This window comes from Cyphomyrmex costatus, unplaced genomic scaffold (genome assembly GCF_001594065.2).
Source record: "Cyphomyrmex costatus isolate MS0001 unplaced genomic scaffold, Ccosl1.0 scaffold281, whole genome shotgun sequence".
NCBI classification, from domain to species: domain Eukaryota; kingdom Metazoa; phylum Arthropoda; class Insecta; order Hymenoptera; family Formicidae; genus Cyphomyrmex; species Cyphomyrmex costatus.
The window spans coordinates 508,232-519,057 of NW_017276922.1; the positions used below are offsets into that span (position 1 = coordinate 508,232).

General features: G+C 27.4%; 1 protein-coding gene across 1 annotated transcript; it reads right to left on the reverse strand.

Annotated features, from left to right (window-relative positions):
- Positions 1 to 841: 841 nt before the first annotated feature.
- Positions 842 to 7,574, reverse strand: Nedd4 (E3 ubiquitin-protein ligase Nedd4). The gene is made up of 15 exons (XM_018541314.1): positions 7,416 to 7,574; positions 6,415 to 6,612; positions 6,162 to 6,322; positions 5,657 to 5,822; positions 5,398 to 5,513; positions 5,180 to 5,306; positions 4,058 to 4,240; positions 3,225 to 3,275; positions 2,860 to 3,136; positions 2,675 to 2,733; positions 2,476 to 2,541; positions 2,164 to 2,393; positions 1,947 to 2,068; positions 1,193 to 1,832; positions 842 to 953 (listed from the first exon to the last, which is right to left on the reverse strand). Exons 1-15 carry the CDS (start codon positions 7,470 to 7,472, stop codon positions 851 to 853), a joined length of 2,556 nt encoding a protein of 851 aa, XP_018396816.1. The 5' UTR covers positions 7,473 to 7,574; the 3' UTR covers positions 842 to 850.
- Positions 7,575 to 10,826: the final 3,252 nt, after the last annotated feature.

Below are 10,826 nucleotides of genomic sequence, written 5' to 3' on the forward strand. Positions count from 1 at the left end.
CAGTGCAAATTAAAAATTTGCATGCTGTTGAAAAAGAGAAGCATAGTTTGGTGTGCCATAAAAATATAATTAAAATTATGATGTATCCCTATTTACATTATTAGAAAAGTTTGATTAATTAGAAAAACAATGTATTTTTTATAAAATTATTTCCAGTAAACAATATAAAGTTATAGAATAATTTTTTTTAATTAAAGGGAAAAAGTAATTTTATTAAAAATAAAATAGCATCATATAATATCTTGTCATTTAAAAGTAGATGAAAGATAGCATGTCTATGCGCAGAGAATTTTTAAGTCGCAGGATAACATGATTATAATCATTTTGAAACAATTTGTCATAATTTTATCATATACAGCCATTGCACAAATTATATTTCATAACATTATTCTAATATTATTAACAAAGAGAATCAATTAATAAATCAATATCATACTATCACATTGTTATAGCAGCCAAATCACTTCTCCTAGGAAATCCCATAATTGCAATAATAAGAATATGGCATTTTTTTTTTAATTGGATTAATTAATAAGTGACTGCAAGTTTTAACAGTCTACTTCAGATTATGTTAATATTTTTCATTATAATAATTATTTTCAAAAGCGTAGCATATACTGAAAGACTTATCGAAAGTTATTTAGAAAAACTAAGCGATTTAATTTTTGAACATATTATTTTTAATATATTTTAATGCTGTTGCTCAATTGAGACAACAAAATCATTAAAGTGCAGAAATTTTTTAATAGATAATTGTATTAAGATAATATATTTTTCTGTGTACCTGTATAAGGTATATGTAATATATACATTATATTACAGATATCATCATAAACAAAGGTATTTCGTGCTAGTCGACTCCAGCAAAGCCTTGAGAACCTTCAATTGCTTTAACTAGCTTATCCCTGAGTTGTTGATAACTTTTATACGGAGGAAGGTCAATACGATTAAAACTGAAAAAATATTTTGTATTATTGTATAACAAATTTACATAAAAGAAATTATTTCATCAATGATAATAATGAGCAAAGCCAGTAAAACCATATTTTATTCGTTTTTAAAGAATATAATATATAAAATAGGCAAAATGTGTATATATATATATATATATATATATATATATATATACACATACTTTGAAGTAAATTAAAAATGTTAGCAAATGCAATACCTTCATAAAATAAAAACTCACCAAGTATGAGCTCTTGGATAATTTTCTGGTGTACCCCACCTCTCAATTGTAAATAATTGCGGTCCATTACTGCCATAAAGTTCTTTGAATCCATTCATTGGAACACGTGATGTACCAGTTACAAACTGTAATAATCTAGAACGCATTTCATTACTAAATGACAAAACAACTCTCCAAAACCATTGAACAACAATGTGATTTGCGTGATAGTCTCCTTTATATAAAGTATTTTGTTTCCAGTCTTTAACATCAATATGCTGTATACCACACATTAACAATTCCAGTTCATGTTCATCAAATATTTTTACCAATGTTGGTGGTATAAGAGCGTTAAATCCTTCCAAGAAGGCATTCATTTGTTCCTGCACACGAGATACAAACCGCCACTGTATAACTAAACTTATATATTCGTCCTTATTTTCGTCGGTCAAAGGAATATTAGCACCATCTGGCTTTAAATCTCTTTGAGATGTATGACCAAAGCTTTCTTCGTCAAGACTAAAAGTGAGTTCTAATTCACTAGGATCATTCTCCTTAATCCATAAAAGCGAATTGTAATATTCAGAATCAACGCTCTCCATATCCTTCAGATCAATTGGTTTACCCAACATCATTTTATAAAATGGTCGAATAAAGAAAGCTAAAAAATAAATTTTTTTAATATAATTATGTATCTTATTATGTATATTACATGTATTTCTATTATAATTACATTATATTACACATTTTAGCTTTATTACATATTAAAACTTACCATCCAAAAGCTTGCCATGATAAACAGCCATTCCTGCTATACGTCCAATAAATTTAAAGTAATTTAAATGCTCCTCATTACATACACCAGAACAAGGATTAATTTGCAGTGTATAATTATCACTAAAAATAAAAAAATCATGCCATTTTTGTTCTATGAGAGAAAGATCATACATTACATATAAACACTAAAATAAATAAAAAGTTTTTATACTCACGTTGCAGAATATTCAAAGAGTCCATAGTATGGATTAAACATTTCCTTAGACAATAAGAAGAACCATTCTCTTGCAAGGCCACCATAATCTAAGCCTACCTCTCCTTCAAATTCTACCCATAATTTTGTTTTTAGAATATCAACTCTGTTAACAGAGCTTATAATACGATATGAATCTTCCAAAATATTATTTCGTCCAACTTTTATCTCAAACTTATTAGGAACATTATTCTGCAATAAGATATACACAGATATAGTATAATTATATCTACGTCAAAAGTGATTTAATAACTTTAATGAATAATGAACATACAGGCTTTCTCAATTGTGATTTCAAATATTCATATTTACGCTTGTAATCTCTTGAATATGGTACAGCCTGAAAAAAAATAACAATTCACAATATACCAAATTTATATATACATATAACATATATATATCTATTGCTAAAATATCTATATACTATTTCCCTACATAAAAAGATTCATATAATAAAACATTTGTAATCATACCGGGCCCGCAATTTGAGGATTAGACATACGCGGGTCTTCCCATTGTGTTGTTCTTGTATCTATAACAAAAAATAAATGAATATTATTTCTAGATAATTATTTCTATGTAATATTATATCTAGATAAATATTATATCTAGATATTATAATGATTTGAATTTGAATTATAGAAAGCAATATACATACTGTGATCTATAAAGAAGATTCGTCCATCTGTATGTACTCTTTCCTCCCATCCTTCTGGAAGAGGTCCTAATTGATCTAAATCACTTCTTGATGTTGTTGATGGTGCAATATTATTAGGTATAGAGCTTGGTCTTCCCGTTCTGGGATCAATCCAGGTTGTCGCCCTCTCATTATGATCAATAAAAAATATTCTACCATTAGGTGCTACTTGCATACCCCAACCAGGAGGCAATCCTTCATCATTAGACACAGGAAGAGTAGGTTTAGGACTATCAATCTAAAATTTTTGCGATACAAGAAAAAATATTGTTATATATAAAATTCTAGATATAAAATGAAATAATAAAATAAATAATTAAACGTACTTGCTCTGATGAACGTCTCGAACCAGCCGGACTGTCGATATTATCATCAGTCTGTAAATATAATATAAAAATGTTTATATATTATAATCTAATAAAAAACAATATGTGAATATAAAATGAGAATGATGTGTATTTATTAAATTAACAAGCTAGTGCATATATTATAATTTCAAGAGAATATATTTTGAAATACAGAATTTAACTATTTTAGAATATATTTTTATCTATGTAAATTATAATAAATATATAATAAGTAATAAGAGAAAAATTCATGCCAACTTTTAAAAACACATAAAAATTTTTGAAATAAAGTTCTAACCAAAACATGCTATATTAATTAAATTATAAAGCAAATAGTAATACAAAAAGTAATACAAAAAAAGCAAAAAGTAATACAAAAAATAAATTAAAAAGATTTTTTTTAATAACACGCCAATAAACATCGTAATACAAAAGAAAGAGAAAATCTATGTTCGTAAGTTCTACCTGATGCTATAATTAAACTATTTTACATATATAAACATTTAAATAAATATATAAGTAAACATATCTATATATAATCTGGAGGCACGGTAGTGTCTCGGTTTTGTCCTATTCAATAACATATGTTTTTAACAAGTATAACTATAACAAATATATGTGACTTTATATAATTTATATGACTTAGTTTTATCACAAAATTGAATAGGTATACATCAAATAGAATTGATGCATGAAATAAAACTTACATATGCTATTATTCACTTTACAGCAAGCACACAAATATAAATATGGACGTATTAAGCGTTACATTCAACTAAAAGTGAACATAACAACTTTATGTATATTAATACCTGTTCTTCAGATTCGCTAAGGTAGCCACGTTGATCGACAGAACGTCCGGAGTCTGAAGAAGTATCCCCAATACCCCCTCCCCTATGATCCCCACCCTCACAATCTCTTGCTTCCGAATCTTCATCGTCCTCGCGAAGTAGAACTTCACCATCCTTACACACACATGCACAAATTTCTACATACTGCATGCTAATCATACGAATTGTATGAATAGACTAATGCCGAAATTTTTAATGTGTACACGTTTAAAAATTAGTTAATCACTTAAGAACATATTAAAAATAAGCTATTTGTGCTTCTCGATAAATCTTATAAATATGTAAATTGCTAATATTACCTCTGCTAATTTGATCAAAATATATATTCCTATTTTACTACATTATTTACTAAACACATTCTTATATGAAGAAAAATGAGCAATAACAAATATGTGTATGCATAATATGTTGCATACATTCAAACTTATAAATAAATGTCAAGAAAATTCTTGCTCTCATCATAAAGAAACATATAATAAAATAATTCCATAAAATTTAACATAATATGCAATTAACAATGTGCCTATATTTTTATTAAAAAATGCACCACTATATTTACAAATAATGATTTCATTACATATTAAGATTTTTGTGCGTGTGTGTGCGTGTATAAACACATGTATCTTACGTAGAATATAAATAAATAAAAAAGAAACATAATATCTTCCAGCATGGAGATTTGAAAGCAGAGAATATTATTACGCAAATTTGATTTTTGAAAATGTAAAAAGATATAATTATTTAGAAATATAAATAAAAGGCATCTTTTTATCTTTAATACATAAAGATGAATAAACAAATTCAAAGATTTTCTAAAACAAATAGATAACAGTATATAACGTCGGTAACATTAAGCAAAGACTTAATCTTAATTATTCAAAACAAAACATAATTATAAAATGGATTTAACATTAATGTAACGCAACCTTTTCCTATATATATTTAAAAAATTAGTATAATTAATACATATAAAACTTGCAGTATAATTTTTATATAAGATATGTTGTTTATGTAAAATATATATGTTGAATTTATGCAAAAGTAGCGACTAAAAAGTTTAATTAAAAACACTATTAAACTTACCTGATTTACTACAGAGTTCCTATGTCTACCTTCATCATCAGCACTAATATGAAATCTTCGTTGAAATTCAGTAGCTGCTGTATCCAAATTACGTTGTTCAACAATTCCACTCGCCGCTGTTGTATCTCTGTGTTACAATAAGAGATAACATTTTAAAATAGGCAAATATTGTAGATACTCAAATAAAATATAATTATCTGATAAACTATATCACATACGGTTCTGGTCGTTCCCATTGTGTAAAACGCGCTATATGATTAACATAGTAAGTCCGGCCATTTGCGTCCTGTCTTTCTTCCCATCCCGGTGGTAATGGCCTATTAACTATCGTAATCTGCAAAAATAATTTAAAATTTATAGAATTGTTTTATTCTTATTTTACAAGTACGAAAAATATTACACTAAATTAGTTTATTGTAAAAAATGTACATTTACAATACAGAAAAGTTATTATAACAATGAATTATGTATACATACATCTGTATTTTGCTCTACTGGACTGTTATTCTCTGGCTGTACTAATTCCCATCCGCCTGAATCAGATACGTCTCCGTTGTCATTTTCAATATTAGATGAGTCAGAAATGTATGCATGATACAATTCCAACGTTCCCTTAACTCGTGACCGCTGACTGGAATGATTACTAGCCATATCCTCATAAGTTATTCATTTTGCATTTGCAAATAAAAAAGTACAAAGCACAAACAAATTTCAATAAAACAGTATTAATGTAAAGTATATATACAGTAGATACTTTAATTATATGGTCAAGTTCAAATTATATACATATTACTGCAAATTGAAATTAAAATGATTAAAATTATAATTAATCATTCGTCCCTTGTGCTAATTGAAAGATATAACATATCAAACTTATGTATCGCAACTGGATAGAAATAATGTAAATTAGATCAAGATGTGTAATGTATAAAATTAAGTTGAAAAATATGTAGCATGAAGCAAAAATGCCAAAAATACTTACCTACGTGGACGAAGTACATAATTCCTAGCAGGAATAGAGCGACCTTCTTGTTCCTTTGGTAAATTAATCAATGTTAACTCAACCATACCAAGAAAATCATCCCTTGTCAATCTATTTTCATCAAAAACTTGCAAGACCAATTTGTGTTCTACTGGTTTTACCTGCCAAAATATAGTTCATGTTATTACAACGCAAAAATCTAGGAAAACGTCTATGTTTTTCATAAATTCTCTCTCTTTCTCTCTCCACTTACCCTAAATATAAACTCTTCTTCCCAGACAGGATTCAATGTCTTCTTCTTAGTTCTTGTAAGTGCAGAATCCACTGTTTGATCGCCATTTATTGTGTTCAAGTCCACGCGTACATAAGGATCACTTGCACCAAAAATATCTTTCTTAGCTAAGTGATGTCCAGCGATTACTTTTAACCTCAACTTGCTCGTTTCGTCTCTCTAAATAAGTAAATTATTTGGTATTATAATGAAATGTCAAAATTATGCTCCATTATTGACAAGTACATTCAAAGATAATATTGACCAATATAAATATATCATGTTTATATTATTATATATATGAATATTATATATATGAATATTATATATATGAATATTATATATATGAATATTATATATATAATTATATCATTAAAAGTACAACAAATATTATTGAAATCTACAATGTTTTTCCACAAAATATTTGCACAGCCATATTTCAAACACTAAAACTAAATTATAAAAGATACCAATTCCACTTTTATACAGATATACTGCAAAAAAATTATCAAATGATATCATTCCAACTGATTATTATCATAATGGCAGACAAGCCTTTCTTGAATATCGCACTATATTGCACAAGACATATATCGCCAGTAATTACATCAAAGTTATTTCAAAAATGCTTCATTACCTCAATAATGAATAGTAAAATATAGTATCGATAATTAATGCGCCATTTGGAAAACACGTGCGAGCGACGTCGTTAAAATATTGCTACGTTGCAAGTGTAATTTAGGATTAACATCGCGAACTGATATTTTTCTGATAGGATTACGATTCCGTCATTGTCATCGCGATACAAACTGCTGATCGGAATGCATCGTGTATATCGACAAAACCGTTTCGTGGAAGGGAAAAAAAGGCCATGATAATAAACAGCCGTGCCCGAAAGTAACACTCGTTCGTTGGTTGCGCCTTTATCAGTCGCTCCAAAACCCAACCTGTACTTGTCAAACTGTCAAAGTGGAGTTACGTACGGAATCGGCATCGACTCCGACCGTCGGATTGTAACCGTAAACATGTTCCTCTGCCATTAACGTTACGTTTGCTCAATTGGTACCTAATCGCCGACCGCTCTCTCTTGCTATTTAACGGGCCTCACAGTTCCTTGTGTGCCATCAAGAAACCTATTTTGTCCTAACCCCCTTCCGCGACTACTGCACGATCGAGACGGATATGACATACTCGCTTCCGGGTTCAAAGATGGCCAGGCCGTCTTTTAAATAATCAAAACACAGACCACACGCGTGTTTTGTTTGCAACATAAATACAACAAATCTGCCAAAAATTTTTCTTAACTTATTTCAAATCTCAACCATACAATCTTTCTTCTACGACAGAAATATTATTTATTGATCAAGAAGCGCGGTGTAAAAAATATAAAGCTTTTATTATAAGAAAATTTATAAACAAGATATGAATGCACAGATGCAAATTTTTTTAAGTAAATGTTACATTATGTAAATATAATACATTTTGTTTATATATTAAATGAACGTCTAACATTAATTTAATAATAATATGCAGCTTATGTGCATAAAGTTTAAATGCAAAAATAATATTGTTGTATATTTACCCTTATTAAACAAAAAATTATTAACACAAAATGTTAAATTATTATGATAATTATCAATCTAGTAGTTTGAAAATTATTGCGTTGAGTAAAAAAATTATTGCAAACATTTATTCTTATCTCTAGTAGATTTGTAGTATGATTCAATCTTAAAGATAATCGTGACCGTCATGACTAAAACAATGAAAATCATAATGAGATAGCTTTACAACTGATTTACATAACATTTTTATGACTTCGTAAATTCGACAACATTTAAATACTCATGAACTTGTTGCAATTCATGTAACTAAGAAAGATTTATTTAAGAAAACCTACTATATGTTTTTATAACAGCAAAGAATTAGAATGCTAAAAACTTTAAGAAAAAATTTTAAGTAAAAAAATATTTTTTAACATATTCTTTCAATGTAAAATCTGTAGTAAATCTTAAAATGAATAATTTATTTTCCATATTAAATACCTAAATTTAAAATAATCTTAAAGGTTGTGATTATTAACAGCGTGAAATTTTAAATATGTCTGCGTTTATTTTGCTTCATGCAAAAACTCTTTCGTGAGAAAAAGACTTTTAAAACTTTTAAAAAAATTCTCATTTTTATTTTCTCACTTTGTTCGCAACGCGGGAAAAAATTCACCGCAGGTGTACCAACGTCGACTACGTTCGCACAGAACAGGGAGTTAACATAACTTTTTCCCTAGAGCAGAAATGTGAAAAGTAAAAATTTTTTGTATTATGTATGCTTATTGTCATATATCACACATACAAATTTTCACTTTTTATGTTTCCGTTCTAAAAAAAAATTACATATACTAACAATTTGATCTTATATAAACATATTCTTAAAAATAGCCATTTCATTGGTTGGAGGTCACTTAAGATCTATAAAGCCAAAATTAAAAAACAAAGAAATAAAATATAAGATAAACTGTAAATATTCTAAATTTGCGCAATTTTAACTTTTAAAATTTTATTCAACTGCAATAAAATAGCTACAGCATCTTGAGATCCTACACTTAAGATGATTTTAAATATTATATAAAAATATATAATTGAATTATGAATATTATTCATAGAAAACGAGAGATTAGAGATAAAAAAACTAAAAACTTTAAATTTAAAAAATAAGTAAATATCAGTATTACCTCCTTGCTGATGACACAGAATATTTATGATAAATATTTATTTTTTTAAATGTTATATACATTTTTTACACATAAAGCTTTATTCAAAATATATTTAAAATATAGACTACTAAATATTTCATATAATATTTATTATAATAAATGTAAATATAAATATTTCTAATAAGTATTTTGTACTTGGATCACTAAATGTCTTACTAAGTATTTTCATAGTATTTATTACAACACATCTACAATAAATATTTCATAATATTCATAATAAATGTTTATGATCTAATGTAAACACTTTGTAAATATTTTATAAATATTGTGTACTGTGTCTAAGTGGAATATCAAATGCCACATTATTGTTTTAAAATTCTGTAGTTTATGCATTTAAATGATCATTCAAATTAAAAAAGTTCTTCATAGAGATAGTGTTATAATAAGTAATTAAAAATATAGAGTGTATTATGACTGTAAGTGACCATGAATATATTTAGATCCGCAGTTTCGGAAATTAAGGCGCCACGTTATTAACTCAATTAGATAATACACAAAGCGACTTCGACTTCAACACATTCAGAAAGCTATATATATAAAGACAAGAGCTTAATTATATATTTCTGAAATAATTTTTGCTTTAACATAATTTAAGCTTTAATGAATGATGAATATCACGAAAAGTGAAATTTTATAATTTTTTCAGAATCTTGATTTAAAAATAAATATAAAGAAATATTTCTGCTATATATTTTATAAATATTTCTTAAATATTTGCTGGAAACATCATGTGTTTCAAAAAATGCAAACTATAATATAATATCTAAATGTATTATTATGATAAAATAAAGCAAATGCTATTTTGCAACTATTACAAGTTTTCGTTACTAAAACAGAACTATTCTAGATTAATTTATAAAAGAAATATATTTTAACAATATATGTCCATCTTTTTGACATCTTTATATTGACCAAATATATCATAACTACATATATATCCATTAACATTCAATATTCGTGATTCATCGAAGCAGCAATTTTCGTTATACGATCGCAGCATTTTGGATGTGATACTTACAATTTAAAATGATAGTGATCAAAGAGCAATTAATGAAATTAATTCCCGAGTTCGGGATGTTTATCATAATTTTGCAGTGTGTATTCCAGAATATGATCCTAATCAATAATACTTATTTTATCAATAAAATTGTAAATAAATTTTGTATATATTCAAATAAATGTTATATTTCATAAATATTTTGTGCTGACTGGGTCTCTCTCTCTCTCTCTTTCTCCAACCTCCATAGTAGTATGTCTCAATATCTCACCACAGACTCTGATAGGGATACTCGAGCAAGTTGCGAATTGACTTCTGCCACACGTGATGCAGAACGATGCTGTGCGGTCCATGTATGGGCGCGTCTTCTGGGTGGGTGTGAATCAACACCAACGTAGATTGGATACGTCAGAGTGCCTGGCATCTTTCGTTTTTTCTTTATGTCTTTCCAGCGTCACTAATCTTGAACTCATCGACTCTGTACATTATAGTTTTTTTATTTACATTTATTACATGTTTTTTATCTTTGATTTCTGATTGAATGAGATAATAGTACTTTCTGGTTAATCAAACTCTGATCGATTCAAGCCCACCACGATTAAAAATGTTAGATTATTTTAAACTTTAAAC